A 21380-nucleotide genomic window follows, 5' to 3' on the forward strand; every position below is an offset into this window, starting at 1 on the left:
CTTGCCTTAAATATATTTGATCTTTTCATCCAAGAATGAATAAATCAATAGTTATGTTTTATAATAATTCCATTAGTTATAGATTATTGTAATTATTTTAAGAGGGATTAATGTGACCTATTGGTAAATGGATTGGGTTGCCAGACGTCTGCATTTTGTGCAGACAGCTTGTATTTTAAGACTAATATCCCCTCCCATATTGTACTTTTACAAAAGCGACAAAATGTTTGTATTTTGTTGTGGACTCGGAGAATATATTAATTAGTTACTATTTCCTTATCACTGCACCGATTATCAAGGGAAATGGCGACAGTCTTGTACGCTCTCTTTAATTTTAAAGAAACATGAAAATTCAAGGCGGTGACTGTGATCCCTGTTGGAGAACTTCAGAGGCCTGTGGGGTAAGTTTATGAACGGTTCAGAGAACTGTAAACAAGAAGAAAAAGTATATCTATAAAGGTGGAAATGATTCTGATCTCCGGTCGGCTTGAAGCCTCGCCTTGAAAACCCAATTGCAGATATAACTTGCGGCACCTTAGCTAGCATAAACACTCCATTGTTTCACACATTTGAAAACAGAACATGTAATGATCCAAAGATAGGTGGTGAAGAAATGAAAATGTCACCAAAATTCTTCACTTATGGACACTAGTGTGCTATTTTGTACCTTGGTTATGTAGATACTTGATCAAATGTCATGAACCCCTGAGGTGACGTTATCAAAATAGTCATCGTGTCCAGAAACCGTTTAATGATTATATCTTCATTAACAATCATGATATTGTGATGTTTCAATACACTATTTGAAAGATCTTGAATTAAACTATAAACAAGCTTTAGTAACTTTTATTTTTTTTATTTTTTTTATTTTTTTATTATTTTTATTATTTATTTATTTATTTATTTTTTTGGTCCGTCATCCCGCTAAAGGGTTTTGCCCTTTCTTCGGGTAAGTGCTTTATAGAAAAGGTAGTTTGCAGTTTAATGTGGTTGGTCTAAGAGGTGCACAAGTATATAAGATTTATTTGTTTATTAAATACATATACACACAGAGAGGTGATTGAAGGGTGACAATAACATCTAATGAAGTACAAGCATGATATAGGCATGAGACAACAATATTGTAGAAAATAATACATTTATTATCATGTAATGCTAAGGTAAGGCGAATGCAAAACTTGAATGAATATAGTACAGGAGGCAGTATGGAGAGAAGGAAATGAAAATGAAATGCAGTGCTCTGAACGCCACATCACAAGGTATTTGTTAGTACTGACGAATGCAAATTATCTTCTGTTCCTGGGGCGATTCAGGAACTGATGAAGACAGAGGAAGCCCATGTTAATAGGTAGTTACGGTGTGTATGATGGATATATGAATGATGAAAGCTCACGTGGTTCGTACATGTGAAAGATTTCGGGATCCACTACAGCATCATCCAGTTGCAAATGATAAAGAGTCATGAAGTGCTGTAGGCGAGTATCAACGTAAGTTGATAGTGCGTCGTGATCCCGATCGTACCTTAATATATCAAGTAACATGGGATGCTGCTGGTCAATTCGCTTGCAAACGTACCGAGTACGAAGCTGTTCGAGATGATGCAATAAAGGTGGAAAGTCAATCAGCTCGTAAAGTAACCGTGTCGGATGCGGTAAGCTGATGCAATGTGCTAGGCGTAGAGCATGGCGCTCTAGGATAGCCAACTTCTGATAGAATTTTGGTGGTGCAGATGTCTAGGCAGTGTGACCATAAATGTTAATGTACTGTGCATAAATGCTTTACATGTATGAAGTACTATAACTTTTATATAGCACCAAAAGTTAAGAAGTTACAGTGGGGAAAATTTGAAAGTGAGTGGTATACTGGTGAACATTTCAGAAAAACGATTTCTGCGAGGATCTTAATGGCACTTTTTGACATTTAGGCAACTGTTTTTGTTTAAAAAAAAAAAGAAAAAAAAGAAAAAAAGAAAAGAAAAGAAAAAAGGATAATGAGGTCCTGCTGACCATCAATCTGAATAGTCAAGTGAAACTTTGCTTTCTTTATAGCCGAAATCCAAGACGGCTGCCAAAATGGCTGCTGCATAAATTTGTTTCTCAAATTACCTACAAGTATTGCAGTGCGATATATCATTTCCAAGGTTTTTGGGGTGAAGCAATTCATTTCTGATCTCTGAATTACAATCCAACTTTTAGAAGTGGCTCAAAGCACCATGAAGGCCAAAGTGGTGACCAAATTCGTTGAAAAATTAAAGCGCTGTATATTCAATGCCGTGCCGTGGGCTGGGGAGCGAGCGGAGCGAAAGCCTCGGGCGCCGAAGTAAGAGAGCACAGAATTCGGTAGAAAAAAAGAAAAGAAAAACGCGAGAGGAAAAATTACTTGGAACATTACTAGTATGTACTTAAATTTTCCTCCTTTAGTAAGTGGTCCTATAATGTTACTCATGTTAGGAAAATACATGTGCACATATACTGGTATATATATATATATATATATATATATATATATATATATATATATATATATATATATATATATATAATGCAAGGAAAACAGTAGTAAAAAAAGTGCTCAAAATCAAGGAAAACCAGGTTTATTTTTGATAATATTCTTAAGCTTCACCGGAACCATGGTGGTGCCCCGCAACTGGTCTGTCGACCTCACTCATAGTGCAGGGGTGCCATCGTATCCTTTCGCTCCGGGTGCTGATTTTGCACGGCACGGCACTGTGTATATTAGAGTACTAGCTACTGTTTCCAGGGCTAAGTGTGTCATTGTTGTTGCTTAAAGTCCTATTCTGACACCGGAAGTGCTCAGAAACTCCAGATGACCCCTCAAAAATTGCCGAATTTATGGAAACTTTTGCAATCAAAAACAATAATAGCACAGCTTCCTTCTGGAAATGAGGTGAATACATAATTAATGATGCATATTATTCTCCTCTGTCTCCTCTTCGCTTACACAGGGGTGGATTTACCCCCAGCCCAAATTCTCAAAATATTCCTTTATGTTACGAAGCAAGATCTTGCAATTTACATATACCATTTGAAAGGATCTCGCAAATCCGTAAGAATTTGTATAATTATGTCTTCATTATACACTTTCACATGTCAATCAATATTTGTTCAATGTAAGGGCGCACTGACTTCTTATAGCGTTAAAAAGCCAGAACTTTAACATAGGTTTCTTAACAACTTAACACTTAAGTCATTAAGCCATTGACAAAAAGACCTAATTAAGATTTTTCCCTGTGCACTGACTTGTTTGAGTCCAGAGGTTTTTTCCCACCGATAGAGGCCAAGTAACTGTCATCTGGTTAACATATTCTTTCTGGGCTGACGAGGAACTGCACAGAACATAGGAAGGGCGTAGCGAAGTTAAATCTCGTTAATTATAAATCCTCTTGTGTTTTCCATGGGATAATGTTCACACGTCTTTTGTGTTGGCAGCTGATATTATGAACCTCTAACATGCTAAACGACACTTCTTGACAGCGGAGGCATTTTCATTCTGTTGTTACTGTAGGCAGTATCAGCCAATTCACCTCGAGGCCAATTAAGTCTGTGTGTGCTTGTGAAACCTCAAGAGCTGTTTTCTCTCTGTGTCTCGGTGCATGAGAAGGTATGGAGGCTGAACAATTGACAACGTTAAGAAAAGGGTCAGTTTTTATTGCCGATTGTTTTATTCACAGTCTCTTCTTATTCAAAGAGTATTTACATCCTCTCTGTATTTGTTTTGTTTAAATATATTAAGAAAATGCTAATTAAGTTTTTTTCGTGAGTACTTACAGAAGAAGGTTACAAACTTATTATATAGCAGCATTTATAAGGATTTGAGAACGATTGAAAACATTACGGTAATATTTCCAAAACTATGATTATTTGGGAAAATGTACATTATAACCATTATTTTACGCAAATTCAATAAAACCGTTCAGCCTATGTATAACCTAATTTTAGACCATATTGTCCAAACTTACATTCCCATTAGAAATGCGTGGACTTGTACAATATTTATGTTCTACGCGTAACTTAGGAATTTCGACATGTATTAGGATCATTACTAATGCTGCCTACGAAACGAGACGAGATTCAGGTTTCTTTTCCGTCCCATAATTTTTGTAAAGTCTCATTACGCCTTGATTCTCGAAAAGATTTTCTAATTTCATGTCGTTTTGTAAAGGACACTCATGTATGTTACTAGTAAAAAGTGCTCACATTTGGATACATTTCTAATTGTACTTTGTCATACTAATTTAAGGGCGCTGAATGCAAATACAGTGAAACCTCTCTAAAGCGGACAGCCGTGGAGAATCAAAAATTGTCCGCTATAGAGAGGTGTCCGCCTTAGAGAGGTGTCAATATTTCCTTACGTAAATTAGTAAACAATGTAATATCCAAATAGAAAAAATAATTGCATGAATCTTGTATTTACGAATATTACTAAAATGATACTGAACCTGCATTATCCTCTGCAATTCAATAATCTATGTTCTAGACACAGCATGGAAATAAGATGTTATAGTATTCTGCACTTTACACTTATCACTACTTACTACGTTTACAGTATGTTCCTTTAATGTGTGGGTTAATTGCAGTCCAGTAGTGTCTTTTTAGACAATATGCGTACCCGAGGGCAGAAGATACTAAATTTATCTTCTGCTTGGTCAGAGATTCCAGAGGGACGGTAGAATAATGTGTTATCTCAGACGGCAGGCAACTGTCAATCACTTTTGTGTCTAAAACAGGTTGAGTGGGAGTGAAATGCAAGCAAAGGCTATAAGGGTGTTGTTAAACAGATAATGCTTCGTCTGGATTGCTGAGTAGACAGTTGAGGAGGCAAAATGTTGTCACAATGCTTCCTTGGTGACATATGTATGAATTACTAAAAATGCATTTTTACTTTATTTTTCAACTTGTTGCTAGAGAAAGTGTCCGTAATACAGAGGTAAATAATACCTATAAAAGACAGAAAATACTGTCCGTGTCCGTACTAGAGTGTGTCCGTTTTAGAGAGGTTTGCCAATATGATTTTTCCTATTACAGTGTTTGGGGATTACAGAATATGTCCGTTACGGGAGGTGTCCGCTTTATAGAGGTGTCCGTTAGTAGAGGTTTCACTGTATTAAAAAAAAAAAAACTTATCCATTCTTGGAATTACGAGATAAGTGACCTCAAAATTATTGTTTAAAGCACCGCTAATGTCCATAGTACAAACCAACGAAGTATTAAAATGTCACTAAAAATCAGCACTTTTATCATTGGTATAGGCAGAAGTTTAAGTATCTCGAATTTAAGGTAATGTCATGGACGAATACGTTAAAAATAATCCCATTGGTTTTGCACCCTCAAATTAGTAATTTATTTAAAAAAAAGAAAAAGACGCAATTAGAAACGTATTAGAGCTTGTGCACATTCCGCTATTGGCATAAGCGGCACTTAAAATAACCCCCAACTTTGAGGTCATTCTTCTCGTGACATCATGAATGGATAAGTTTGAAAATAGTTCCTTTGAATTCGGCATACTCAAATTAATACAAAAGCATAATTTGAAATTTATCTACGTGTGAGCAGTTTTTACTAGTGGCATGAACGAAATGTTCTTTGTGTACAAAATTTGTGCCTTGATTGTTTTTCTTAGTTTTATCTAGACGTTATCAGAATTCTTCAGCGTCACAAAGAGGTCCACGAAGGGTGCAATATAACATTTAAATCATATTTATTATTGGAGAGTATTGTTTTTAACGTGTGTGTTTTTAAACGTGAATAAATGCTCTTTATAAATAACTTCACTACAATCATCATTATAATAACTTCATCAATTTATAGATTTTATACTATGAATTATGTAAGACTTCAAAAACAAATGTAAGATCTAAGAGTTGGGTGAATTAGTGATGCCTACGAGACGTGTGAAATTATTTTGATTCTCGTCGTGAATTTAATAAAGTACCTCTTTTCTCGTTTCCGAGACAAGAATCGAAAAGAAACGGGATAACATAAATCCTTACGTGGCTCCGCGTAGTGTAGCTGCTAACGCTCTCGCCCGCCTTTTGTGTGAGCCCGGGTTTGATTCCCGGTGGGGACACTTGGTCAAAAAAAAAGTATAAAAGCTTGAACAAGGTTTTCCTCATTCAGGGCCGGATCCAGGATTTTCTGAGGGAGGGTGTGCACCAAATACGTGCCAGTACATTTGAATTAAATTGAGTTTTTAAATGCCTTTAAGCATCTGTAGTGTGAATGAGAAATTGTTCTGGAAATGCTAAGTGTCTGCTCTCGATGAATCCTTTTCCTTCAACCTTCAGAAAATTGACTGAAACTATTGATTTTGCAAAACTCACTGCCAGCTTCTCACTTTAGATAGTGTATATTTACAACAAAAGGGGTGCATCGCTAAATCCGGCCCTGTCCTCATTCACACCAGGCAAATACTGGTATGGTACCTAACCTAATGGTCCCAGGCCGTTCCTTTCCTTCTCCATTTCTTTCTTCTTCCCCAATTTCACAGGTAATGTGACCACTCAGGAACGTCATCCCTCATACGTGACGGAATAACATGGCTGCAGATGCCGAAAGTCCAGAAACCTAATTTCTAACCGTAATCCATTAATCATTACGACGCTACAATAGACGTACACCTCCGTAGAGGTGAAAGATGTACAGGAATTACCGTTATTGCGGTTATTGTTGCCACGAAAAATACCACAGTAATCGAATCTGCCTTAATCGGGACAAATGATGCGTATGAAATGGGTGATTACCGCCAAGAATTTGCATATACTAGGTAAAATGAAAGAACTGTGATGAACATTGCAAATACGTAGTAAATAGAAGTTACAGTCCGCAGCACTAAACTTTCCCATTTGCTAATAATACTGTTATTACTCAAATATTTATTTGTGAAATACAAAATTACGTTTTTCAGAAAACTTCGTTCGACGAGAAATCACTCCAGAAAGTAAATTAGGGCATACCCTTTATGGACTTTCCATTAAAAATAATAAAACGACCTAACCATATTTTAGTGTTCTTAGGAAAACATGGATTTATGAAATACTAGGTGTAATCATTCGTTGTTACTGGATCTTAATTTAGAACAAGGATTAAAAGAGATCAAGAAAAATGTCCTTAAAGGAATGTATACTCATGTCCAAAATTATTGTCGCATATCTATAACTGTCTTCTTGTAAGAATATAATTTGATAATGATTTTGCAGGATACTATGTGTATAATCGGAACTGTATATTTGTGGTAAATTTCATAGGAAAAGAATTATAAATACGAAAATTAGAATGGGTAAAACAAAATATTGTTAAATAAACAAGAAAGTTTTATTTTCATTTTATTGTTCTTATTTACTGCTCTTTGGACATGAAATTGGCCACATACATGTCTTTACCGATTATACTACTAAAATTCCTAAATGAAATTTCGTGACTTTTTCGTGACCTTCTCTTCACAAAGCAATAACATTTCATAACATTCTTAAGAAAGAATTTGGGTGCGAATTAGGCCGAATTTTCATGCATGCAATAGAAGTGTGCTTTGCTTGCGATTTGGTAGCGTCTAAAGGCGACTATAGACATTTTTGGTGGTGAATTTTGACGTTTTATAGAACAAAATTCTCCAGTCTGTACTTATATTTGTACAATTTTAAAAAGTCGTGACCCAAAAGCTAAATTTCATGACTTTTTCTTGACTTTCATGACCGTTTCTGATTTCGTGACTTTTTCGTGACATTCGTGACTTTCGTGACCGATAGACACCCTGACATACTAACATTATAAGAAATACCGGGCGAATTCGTTATCAAATTATATTCCTACAATAACATATTTATAGATATGCGACAATAATTTGGACATGAGTGTACTTACACAGGATAGTTTTAGATATCTTGCGGTCCTAAGTAATTTATAGCCGGAGGCCCCTCGTCAGCTACTCATCTGACTGAGAGTCTTCACTTACTCTTCAGCTCTACGATGTCACGCAATACTTTCTGAACAGGTTGAGTGCGAACTATCAAGTTTTGACAAAATTCAGGTTACTTATTTTAGAAATGAAATGAAATCTTTGAGTTTTACGTCCCACGGTTATGCCGGTTAGGCTAAAGGAGACGGTGATGATGACACATGAATGAAATGGTGGAATGAAGAAAGTGGGAGGAAACGGGAGAACCCCGAGAAAACCCACGCACACGGTGTTTGTCGACCACAAAGTTCACTTGGCGGGAGCAGGGTTTGAACCCGAGACCCTTAGCACCAGAGGTGAACGCTCTACCACTGAGCCACCGCGGCCCCGTTACTTATTTTAGAGTAACATGAAACGTTACAATAATAATTTAGAAAAAAAAATGTTTCAAATGTTGATTTTTTATCTTTTGCGGACACTTTGAGTTCTGCGGCCCTAAGCAGTTTGCCTTGTTTTGCTTGTCGGAAATCCGACGCTGCCTCTACTTCTATGTAAGCCCACGCCAATTTGAATAACGAATAACAATACCTTTATCCTGTACCATGTCATGTGGGTTGCATACATCCAAGGAACATGTTGAATCCATAAATTTTCTAGTAGAAGAAACTGGTATATCCCCTCTCCTAAATTCCTCCAGAGCCGAAAATCGAAAAGGCAGCTTCATACTCGATTAGGCCTAGATCTGGTAAAATTCTTTGTATGGACTTTTTTATGCGAAAAGGCTGATGATATCCGTATACATTATTTTATTGTTATGAAAGATGAACAATATTGTTAGAACGGTTTTCGAGAAAATACCAAATTTTGATTTTCACCCTTGAGTAAACTACCCTTATTCTGAGAGGTTTACGAAGAAAAATTTGATTAATTTGTTAACGTTCGTCATGTTGTTTTGTTTCAGAATGGTCGAACTGCACTCCATCTGGCGTCATCTGCTGGCCACGCTGACGTCGTTGGAGTCCTCCTTTCCTCAGGTTGTGCTGTGAATGCTCGTGACCTTGTAAGTACACACATTGTTATAAAGTAGGGCTTATTTACCCCACTTAGCATACAATACATTGTTAACAGATAACAATATAATGTGCATGATAACAATAATAGTATAAACAAACGTTGTTGTTAATTGCGTCTCAAGATTCTTTTTTAATACAAATCTTCACTTCTCTGATTTATTAGATGAGAAGAAGATAAGTAACAATACCAAATATAATTTTATAAACGTGCTCCAGCGTAATAAAGCATTGAGGACAAACGTTCATAATTGAGAAAGTAGAAACTAAGGTTTCAGATTTTTTTCAAAGATGTTTTATAAAGGAGAAATATCATTGAAGCTGTGATATTGTCCCGGTGCTTTGACAACACCTTTAGCAATTTGTGTTATATTATGGAACGCTGGAGATTGGGGGGGGGGGGCGAGGTTCACATGTAACCCACCCAATTCATGTTGTTTAATTTTTACTTCAATGAAAGAAAAGTCAATGATTTCAGTATTTCTTCACGCCATGTCCTCCATAAGAGAATGATTTCAAAACCCAAAACTACAAGCATTTCAGTAATATGAGTATGTAACATACAAGGTGATTCAGGAGGAATGTCACATAATTTGTGAAGTGACTCTACATGTGAAAATAAACCGAAAAAGTCCTATGAACATGTGTCTAATTTTCGATCATTACGGAACTCCAGCGGGTTGAAGACGACACACGTTCATGAATGATTATGAAGATAAATGTGAATATTACTTACCGAAATGCTGTGTGGGCGCTGTGGTGGACAGAATAATGGTGGGACAGGTGACTGATCCATTATAGAAGAAGTGTTCAAAAAGCCCCCCACCCATCTTAATGCACTTGTCAACGCGTTGGAGGGTATATTGTGTTGCACATCGAACATTGTGTTTGAAGCTCGACGGGCTTCAATGCGGGCAACAGCGTCGGTGATGCGAGTGACAAGTTCCTCACGTGTACCTTCGTAGCTTACACATCCCCCTTTAACTAGCCCCATACAACAGAAGTCTAATAGGGTTAGGTCGGGTGATCTGGGAGGATACGCCACGGTCAATCCATCGTTGAGGACATGTGTTATTCAGATACTGGGATACTTGTCTGGTACAGTGAATCGGAGCTCGGAATGTAACGTACGCCACACACGTGTTTGTTGAATATCGAGCTGACTGCTAATGCGCCATGTACTGGTGGTGGAACTCCGTTGTACCATTGCAATAATGTCTTCCCTTCCCTCAACTGACTGGACGGTCTGAAGTTCAGATGTTACGTTTACACTGGGTAGTGTTCCGGATTCACATTATGTTTGAAAAGCCCTAGGAAATACCCTAGCACAGGGGCTTCGTCGATCAGTGAAACGTCTCTGGTATTCTGTCATAGCCGCACGGGCACTGTCATTATAATACCCCAACACAAATAACATGTCTGCATATTGTGCATGGGTGAACATATGCAGCATGTTGGTTTTCACGGACACAATGGACTTGCTCAATTAAATAACAGTCAAGCACTACGCCCACACGGCCTCACACCTGCTAACTGATCCAACCCACGACTGCACACTGGGTACGCTTGCACCTGTTGCCTCGGTGTGACACACCACAATGCTGTCATCTGTTAGAAAACCCCACACCTCTCGTAGGATCGATCAGTCATGTGTCCCACCATTATTCTGTCCACCCCACCACTTATACAACATTTCGGTAAGAAATATTCACACTTGTCTTCATAATCATTCATTGATGTGTGTAGTCTTCAACACGCTCCAATTCCGTAACGATCGAAAATCAGACACGTTCATAGGACTTTCTTCGGTTTATTTTCACATGTAAAATCACCTCATAAATTGTGACAATCCTCCTGAATCACCCTGTATATATATATATAGATATACTGTAGCTACTACGTGTGAGGTGTTCATTCTCTTTGCAGGAAGCAAATATGAACATGCAGAGGACATTGGCTCTCTAAAGTAATTGTTCCTGAATTCGACAGTATTTCCGGACAATTTTGTCTGTATTTCCTGTTCAATTTTAAATTTAACAAGAGTTTATTGCACTTCAAGAAAAATGTTTTATTTTTCACTTAGAACAATTTTTAAAGTCGAGAAAAAAAATAATTATTTAATATGGGAAAAGAATGCGCTGGTTATAGCAATAAATGTTAACAACACATAAAAATACAATTAATTGAATACATAAGATCAATTATAATAATTATAGAACTTAAATATAGAGAGTTATTCTGACCTCATGATTTTATGCTCGTTTCACAACCTGTAAATGAGTTTTATTCCTCTACAATCGTTTACATTCCCTTCCCCCTTGAAGAAACGTAAAAGTTGCTTGTTTCTTATGCAAATGTTATTCGTCTGAGTATATATATAAGTAAGTATGTTTGTGTCATTAGGCAGTGATTTTCCTTTATGTGTGTTTACAAGTGGAACAACCATAACAATATTCTCATTTCTTCCGTTTTCACGCAATGCGATTTTCTTATGAGAGTCAAAACTTACAAAAAAAAATGGCCCGCGAGATGTCAGCACAATAGTGCGTGTAAACAACAAGTTGCGTGTTCAACAGTATTCTTTCGTTTTTCTTTACTTATTTGAATAACATAATTTTGTTATTTATATTGTTTTAATCCTGTCGTTTGGAAGGCTAAGAGGAAAAAAATAGGTTTCATAACGTATGGAAAATCGATAAACTACCAATACCTAGTCCAGCGGTTCTCAACCGGTGTGTCATGTTCAGTAAAGTGTGTTGCCAGTCAAAAAGGTTGAAAACCATGACCTAGTCTACCATTATGTTCAAATAAAGTGCTAAATGCGTAAATCTGAGAAATACATATCAGTTACATTCAGTAATGCCAACCTGTGGGGAAAATCCTATTTTGTGGGGTTTTTTGACATTAATTTTTCGAATAATGATAAAGGATTTTCCTCAAAATTGGCAGCATATATACACAGGGTTGATTAATTCGTGTGTCAATTTCATTTGTTCACTGTGCAAAAGTGGTATGAGGTAAAGTCGTGCAATTTGGTGTAATTTTAGACGAAGGATATAAGTTTTGTTTCGCCGTAGAAGCATGTCACTTGTACTAAAAAGTGAAGAGATATAGGGTGAAAGGTCAAATCTTAATTTTTTTTTCCTTATGGGATTGCAATGGTAAATTCTAAAAGAGCCTGAAAAAACGTAAATCGAAGTGATAACAAAGAAAAAGCTGTATGGTATGATTCTATGTCGCAATCCGACCAAATATGCGTCAATCAAGTGTCAAGGTCAGAGGTCACGGTCAGATCGAGGTCACAGGTCATCTTGAGAATTCATTTGAATACACTGAAAACAACCCAATGTCCCTACTTCATCATGTCAAATGGGTTCTCAAGGTGACCTGTGACCTCGATCTAAGAGTGACCTCTGACAATGACACTTGATTGACGAATATTTGGTCGGCTTGCGACATAGAATCATACCATACAGCTTTTTCTTTGTTATCACTTTGATTTACGTTTTCTCAGGCTCTTTCAGAATTTACCATTGGAATCCCATAAGGAAAAAAATCGAAATTTTACCTTTTACCCTATATCTCTTCAATCTTTAGTACAAGTGATATGCTTCTATGGTGAAACAAAACATATCCTTCGTCTAAAGTTACACCAAATTCAACGGCTTTATCTCATACCAGTTTTGCACAGTGAACAAATGAAATTAACACACGAATTAATCAACCCTCTTATATATATATATATATATATATATATATATATATATATATATATATATATATATATATATATATATATATATATATATATATATATATATATATATATATTATCGCCGCCAACAAAATTCTCTAAATGAGCTGCAGGAACGCTAAACACGCTTGAATAAACGCCAAATCAATGCTAGTTTTCAAATTTTGTTGCTGGAAATTGCATGCTAGTGTGTCAGTGATTTAAACAGGAATTTGTGAATCTCAAAATCTGAGCACCAAGAAACATAAATTGTACTATGGAATTTTAAAAGAAAATCATAAACGGAGGAAAATAAATTACCAAACGACAAATAGCCAATTTCTAGAACGTCCTACACGAAATAACTGGAAACGAAGTTTGTCTATTTTCACTACATTTAGCAGAAGATTGTGGCACAAAAGCCTCATGGAAATACTGAATTCGGATAACAAAGTGTACTTATTTTCATTAACAATTTCAATAGTCTTTTAATTAAGGAAAATGCTTATTAGGAGTCAGGACTGTAACTCATGGGGACAGGGGGAATTGCCTCCCTCAGGGAATCTCCCCGCCGATCGAAGAGGCCCATTTTAAGACAAAATTTTCTTACTCCATATACAATACGAACATGAAATTATAAATGAAGCATCAAACAAGTTCACTACATTACAATAAAACAAAAATGAGTCGTGGGCCCATTTCAGTAAAAAACGTCTACTATTACGGACCCTAAAAAAATATTTGTTCGCATGGCTTTGAGATTTGTCAATATTGTCCCCTTAATTAATTTGTCATGTATGGAACGGGCCCAGGAGCGTAACTAACGGCCCCGCAGACTTGCCTTAAGGAAGGGCCCACAAGCTACGGAGAGCCCATAAAGAGTAAGAGAAAGATGCAAAGAGGGGACCCGAGAAATAGAAAAACAACTTTTCTAGGGGGGGGCAAATACAAGTATTAATGCTTGCCCCCAGAAAAATCTAAGTTACGGCGCTGTTAGAAGTCTAGAAAAATCGGAATTTACGAATAATTCACTCAAATATTGAACAAAGTAATTGATATACATACAGTAGTCTCAATTTTCATATAAATTTTGCAATTAGTATAGCACGGGGAAATTTAAGAGCAAAATGGGGATGTCTTCCATTCATGGTGGGATTTTATAAGATTTCAGATTAGAATTAGTTGGTTACATTTTGCCTACGGTAAAAAAAAAAAAAAATCATCCAGTGGTTCTCAAACCAACCTTCTGAAGTTACCAAGTTGCCAGGTTACTCGTTTGTACCGGGTACCAGTTTTTTTTCTTCCATTTACTTATTGCTAAAACACTCTCTGATTGCAGCAAAGTGTATTTCTTCAAGCTCAAAAATCAGAAGAAAGAATAGACCATAATTGGTAAACTACAATTTTTTTGAGAGTAGCCTGCCGACCTTCCTCGAGCCACACGTATTACGTATGGACATCTTAGCGACGCGTATGTACGAACAATACGTACTTTCCTCACGAACTAGATGTTACGTACGAACATTTTAGCAGTTTTGGCTGATGGAGGATAAATTATATAGTTGTAAAACATGTTACATTTTCGACTGATCGTGAGTTAAAACATATAATTTGTTAGTTCTTAAATTAATGTGTGTGTGTGTGTGAAGTTGGCTGAATGGCCCATATGATAGATGTCTGCCCTGCCAAGTTCTAGAAAAGGGAAAGAATAGCGACTGTTCTCGACTTATATAATATAATTTGAATCTGTCAAGCAACATAATCGTGGGACGTAAAACTAAGTTTTTTTTTATGCAGTAGGCAGTGACTAAGCTATATACACTGAGAAAAGCCTTCCTTCTATATTCATAAACAAAGATTCGGAGAACTTTGCCAACGTTTTACAAGCAAATGGTTTCGGTACAACCTTTATTTATTTTTTCTTTATTTTACTGTTAGCCACATCATTTTCCAAAGCCTCTCTATTCAGTCTTATAGAATTTGTTCGAAAAGCTTATTTTCTATTTCTTTCAATCCTTTCTTGCAAAATATAATTTCTGCAGTTCTGACAAGTAAACCTTACGTTTGGGTGAATCAAGTTGCTGACTGAGACACATATGAGAAAGTAGTACTAAATGTGGTCAGTATTTCAGTGAAGTTTTAGTTGCGAAGCTCCAGGGGTTTAGGAGATACAGCTACCAGAACATCACATGGAAGTACAGAATAGTCTTCATACAGTTGGAGGTAAAAGCCCTGTAAGACCTCTTGTAACGACAAAAGGCGAATAACAAATATATAGGTACATATTAGGACTAGGAGGAAGTCATATAGTAAGGGTATACATGGCGGCGGCCATCTTGAAATCCGCCATTTTGAATTAAGGTTAAGTTTTTAAAATAGGAATAGGGTCATGTGATTCATGATTTAAGGCGCAAATTTAATGAGAAGAACAATGGTGACGTTAATTTTGATTTACGCGCAATTGGTAAAAAGTTACAGGTAAATTAAATATTGTTGCTGCATATGTATTAGTCCTTTACTCCACCTTGTAAATTTTGTGTTAATGATAATAATTAAATAAAAAGCAGATGGATAAATATTAGGTCTATGGTAAGAGTTGCCTTGATGGCGGCCATGTTCAAATCCGCCATTTTGAATCAGACAAAAGTTTTAAACAAAACGCATAACAGTGACACCTTATTAATAGCAAATTTTACCATAACTCCAACGGTATAACCATTTTTGCTTTATCATTAACCAGCACAAAATTAAATGGATCGCTCCTTACGACTACTGCTTTGACGGAATTGTTAACGACAAATGTGTCAAGTGTAACTCGATTGCCTTTGTCAGGTGTGCTCACTGTGAGCAGAGCATTTGTGCAAGTCATGCACTCTTTTCTGAACTACATATTGATTGTACTAATTGAGGACTTTTCTGGAAGAAAGACCCAAGTTCAATTATGACTCAATTCCACTTTGGTCATTTTTCCTTAAATTAGCAACTTGTTTATGCGATAACAAATGCTGGTTAATGATAAAGCAAAAATGGTCATACCGTTGGATTTATGGTAAAATTTGCTCTTAATAAGGTGTCACTGTTATGCGTTTTGTTTAAAACTTTTGTCTGATTCAAAATGGCGGATTTGAACATGGCCGCCATCAAGGTAACTCTTACCATAGACCTAATATTTATCCATCTGCTTTTTATTTAATTATTATCATTAACACAAAATTTACAAGGTGGAGTAAAGGACTAATACATATGCAGCAACAATATTTAATTTACCTGTAACTTTTTACCAATTGCGCGTAAATCAAAATTAACGTCACCATTGTTCTTCTGATTAAATTTGCGCCTTAAATCATGTATGACATGACCCTATTCCTATTTTAAAAACTTAACCTTAATTCAAAATGGCGGATTTCAAGATGGCCGCCGTCAGGTATTCCCTTACTATATGACTTCCTCCTAGTCCTAATATGTACCCATATATTTGTTATTCACCTTTTGTCGTTACAAGAGGTCTTACAGAGCTTTTACCTCCAACTGTATGAAGACTATTCTGTACTTCTATGTGATGTTCTGGTAGCTGTATCTCCTAAACCCCTGGAGCTTCGCACCTAAAACTTCACTGAAATACTGACCACATTTAGTACTACTTTCTCATATATGTCTCAGTCAGCAACTCGATTCACCCAAACGTAAGGTTTACTTGTGAGTATAAAGCCTTTCAAAAAGTTATAGATAAGCATAACTTTTTTTTTTTTTTTTTTTTTTTTAAAATACATTTATTAATAGGCAAAGACTGTTTACATCTGTCTATTAAGCAAACCTCATTGGGTCAAAAGTAGTATGTCCGAATCAAAGATATAGTTGACTAGTTTGTAAACAAACAAACCTTTTTATACATTTTTCTCGCTTTCGGTATACATAATTTCATGATGGCATTCTTGTAACATCATCAATTAGTCTATATATTTCAGATGGCTTTCACGTTTAGATATGTTCGACCCCGATTATTAGTAACTTTGTGGTGGAGAATATCGGGTTCGTGGGTTTTCTCGGGGTTCTCCCGTTTCCTTCCACATTCTCCTTTCACCAATTCTTCCATCATCATCCACTGGCCTTAATCATCTGCCTTCCTTGGCCTAGAGGGCATAATCGTGAGACGTTAAAATGACAGATTTCATTGCATTTTTTATGTTAAGATATATGGAGACATGTTTATGCTATCAACGATTTCTGTCAACTGTTATTGATGGTATAAACCAGCGTTTCCCAACCTTTTTCAACTTGCGGCACACTACAGGTGTAACTTGAATTCTCGCGGCACACCCATATATATATATAATTACTATTATTATTTGTAAATATAAAATACCGTAGTATTTTTATGTGATTACTGATCTTCTTACAGAGAAGAAAGCTCGATCACTGATTCTCCCCCGTGGTAAATCATTATGCTTATTTTTCATTCTAATCTTAAAATAGAAAACAATTGCAATGAAATATAGGATTCAGGTTTTTATAAATCCACTTTCTGTTTCGAAAACTGTATCTAACCTTTAACTAAAAGGGAAGATCACTAAATAACGAACAAATAAACAAATCTCCTATAGTTTTAAAACACAAATGTAGGTAATTTGTATACATGTTTGCTTTGTTGAATTTATTGAATGATATGTTAAAATTTCAAGTCACGAAATAGTCTGCACCTATAAAGAAGCAATAATGGTCATGACAATGATAAATACGTTTTTCAGCATTAAAAATGTGCAGAAAAGTAACACATTATGAAACTTAAAATTGTAGATTTATAGTAGAGGTTCCTAGTAATGTGAAATACAAATATACATTTTCCATTATGTCTTGCAATTTGGTTCCTACAGAATTAATAATTTGTTTCGATTTCGTCGCGGCACACCAGCGGAACATTCGCGGCACACCGGTTGGGAAACGCTGGTATAAACCATGCGAATGTATAAAATAGGTTGACAATAAAAAGAAATAAAGGGAAACAGAAAATATATCTAAGTACCACAGAACCTTAAAACAATAGTAAATTAAATTTAATAATTTTTTGATAATGCTAGTTTGTTAATATATGATGTAATCTTAGAAAAGATTAGACGCTCTGACATTTTAGTCTTGTAATGTTTTTGAAATACCGCTACCCTGAAAAAAAAAAAAAAAAGACGAGAAAAGTTTTCTATCCCTATATGTTATACCACTTTAATCCTGTGTGGCGTGATAGAAACACTATATGAGTGTCTTGGAATTCGTTTATGTACTTGGGAGAGAGACAAGAAAAGGACGAAAGGGCCGTAGTGACTCAGTGGTAGAGCTTTCACTTCTGCTGCATGGAGTACCGGGTTCAAACACTGCTCCCGCCAAGTCAACTTTGTGGTGGACAAACACGTGCGCGTAGGTTTCCTCTGGGTTCTCCCGTTTCCTCCCACTTTCTTTATTCCACCATTTCATTCATTGCTCATCATCACCGTCTCCTTTAAGTTAGCCGACATAACCTTAGGACGTAAAACAAAAAAAATAATTTTTTTACAAGAAAAGGACGACATCATGTCGGAAACCAACCAAACAAACAAACAAAACAAATTATCTTTCATGTATTATTTTGAAATGAAAACATAATTTTCTAATGTGAGATTTAGGGATGCGCACGAGACAAGATTTTTTGGCTGTCTCGTCTCGAAAATGTGCTGTAGAAGTGATGTCTCGACTCGAAAAATGTATATTTTTCTATTGGAAGAGCTATGTCTCGACTCGAATTTTGTCAGGAAAATACTGTCTCGACTCGTCTCGTCGAAGTAGGTGCATACGCTAGAACGTCATGACAGAACACAAGTGTTAGTACAAGAGAATCAGTGTTTCCCAGAAGAAAAGGAACGTGAAAATCACTCATCTACGATCAAAGCTTTTTGGAAAAGTACACAGGGAAGGAGTTAAGAGATATGGCTGGCTATATTTTTTGAACAAATCTGTACATTTATTATATTCCAACAGAAAATATACGTTATTTCTGACGCAAAGTACATACTGACTAAAATACTTAACATCTGCACTTCCTTTTGTATTATTATAATTACTTCTTCTTCTACTAGTACTACTGCTATAGATGAAATATTCTTCAGAACAATAAAGCCCTCTTCCTAAAATAATAATAATAATGAAAAGTATGAAGTTTTCAGTAAGTGACAGATTGTACCAACACAGCTGTTATTGTGCAAACACTTCTCAGCGCAAAGCATTATTACGCTAACGACATCGAGTTTTTGGGCTCATCTGCTTCCTGCCCTGCAAGAGGCTCATTGGAAGATAAACACCGCTGATGGATTATTACTTGAAGCACACAGAAGGGATCAACAACACCCTACTCACAATATTTCATTAATATTTTTTTTAAGTTATAACATTCAGAAAATAGTCCTTTCTTTGGTACAACCAGGGCCGGATTAAGGGAGGGGCTTAGGGGGCTTAGTGGGGCCTCCAGGTGGAAAGGGCCCTCCACTCTGATGAAAATCTCAACTGGCTATCTAAAAAGAATCATAAGAATACAATCATCATCATAAAATAAAATATGACCAAAAATATGAAACATATTCCCTTAACCTTCCTACTGTATTTTCACAGAAATGTATTAAGTTAAGCCAGCAGGAACCACATACTTTTTTCTAGCCCCGGGCTTCCAGATGAGTTAATCCAGCCCTGGGTACAACTCCTAATAAGGTCAACGTGGCTACAGACGTTTCAGAGTGAAGTGGTTGACCAGGTTTCTCTGAACAAAATCAAATATAGTATTACCCATGTGATGAAAAATTTCTCGTCTCGTCTCGAAGGCAAGAATAGAAGTACTTTTTTAAAAAAAAAATCGAGACGAAATTGCGTTACAATATTGATTGAAAACCAAAAAGTGGTGAAAAAATATTAATAAAGAAATAGAGAAAAAGCTTCGAGAATTTCACAAGCCTCGTGAGCAACACTAGTTCATCCTAATCTTAGAACTCGAACACTGTTTTAGTGTTACTAGATTCATAGTATAAAAACTGTAAATTGCTAAAAAAAAATTGTGCGAACATAATGAAGAGCATTGAAGAGCCTTCATCCCGGCGAAATTAAAATACCCCTAATTTTACAGTAATTATGTGATATCTTCAAATAGATAAAAGATAATCCAAATGTGGAACAAGAGCGTCCTAGACAATATTATTTTGCGTGAGGTACCGTTATCACAAGTCACCTAGTAGCTTTCCGTTTTCAGATGTTTAGAAACGCGAAAAAAATGCCGATTTTCAAAATGGCTCGAAATCGAAAGCAGATAAGTGGGTCGTGATAACAGTTTCTCATGTAAAATAATATTGTCTAGGGCGCTCTTGTTCCCCATTTCGATTATCTTTTATCTATTTGAAGATATCACATAATTACTGTAAAATTAGCGGTATTTTAATTTCGCTGGGATGAAGACTCTTAACAACGTTTACAGATACGCAAGTCATTACAGAATACACTACAATAATAAATATGGTTTAAATGTTTTTATATCGCACGCTTCGTTGAACTCTCATGATGCTGAAGAATTCTTATTACTTCTAGAAGGAATTAAGAAAAGAAATAAAGTCTTAAATTTTGTACATAAATTTACAGAACAACTCTAGAAAACATCGAGACAAAAAGGGGAAAACTTTATCGAGAATCGAGACGAGACGAGACCAGGGTCCATGTGGGGGTCCATTGGGTTTGGACTCCCTCCCTCAAACTTTGTAAATAAAGATATATTTGTGCACTTTTTAAAATAAAACTATAGTTGTTTAGCAGAGAAATGATTGATGTACTTGATCTTACATTTCATTTGTACTCTTTCTTTCCTTATATAAGCAACCAACTTCCATATTGTTTATAGGGATGCGCACGAGATAAGATTTATGGCTGTCTCGACTCGAAAATGTCATGTAAAAGTGATGTCTTGACTCGAAAACTATATATTTTTCTATTGGAAGAGCCGTGTCTCGACTCGAATTTTGTCAGGAAAATCCTGTCTTGACTCATCTCGTGCGCATACCTTATTATTTCTGAGAATATAGGAGGCATTACGTAACAATTACTTATCGAATGTTCGGATGTAGAATAACACCAGTTCAATAATACATAGACATCTTATAGTATTGAATCCCCCTCCTCAAAAGAAAAAAAAAACGTTGGATTCCTCCCCACAATAATTTCTGGGTGGGTCTTCCGGACCAGACTTTTATAAAATTTACGAGATGTCTCGTCTCGTCTTACAAGTAATACTAATCAAGTAGCCGTCCTACCGATATTGAAGCACAATTATAAAACTGCAGCAGAATGTTAATGTTACATTTATTTGGTCAGATAAGCTATATTCGATTAATTGCGCAGAAAACATTTGACTTCACAAATTAGGATATTTTCGTCGTTGTGATGTACAGAGTATTTTCTGATACTAATCAATCGATGAGACCTGCGTTGGAGTAGCCGGTAAGACATCTATCTGCCAACCAGGTGGTCCAGTTCGATCTCAGATAGGGAACAGGAGATTTTTATTGTTACAATGCGGCTCAGAGGTTCACCCAGACTCTTAAAGTAGATACCTAGTGCTATGAGCGTTAGTAGTAGTTTTCGCAGGAGGTGGCAAAGTTTGTAGTACTTTG

At 36.1% G+C, this 21380-nt stretch overlaps 1 protein-coding gene across 2 annotated transcripts in view; it reads left to right on the forward strand.

The window, feature by feature from the left end:
* dgo (ankyrin repeat domain containing protein 6 diego) overlaps window positions 1-21380 on the forward strand; it is a 171294-nt gene that overhangs the window by 56424 nt on the left and 93490 nt on the right. For both annotated transcript variants that reach the window (XM_081729400.1, XM_081729398.1), the window contains exon 3: window positions 8873-8971. In XM_081729400.1, the coding sequence (XP_081585526.1) occupies window positions 8873-8971 (99 nt within the window). The remainder of the gene's footprint in view (window positions 1-8872; window positions 8972-21380) is intronic.

The sequence above is a fragment of the Thermobia domestica genome, chromosome 10 (genome assembly GCF_964235325.1).
Source record: "Thermobia domestica chromosome 10, izTheDome1.hap1.1, whole genome shotgun sequence".
Lineage (NCBI taxonomy): Eukaryota > Metazoa > Arthropoda > Insecta > Zygentoma > Lepismatidae > Thermobia > Thermobia domestica.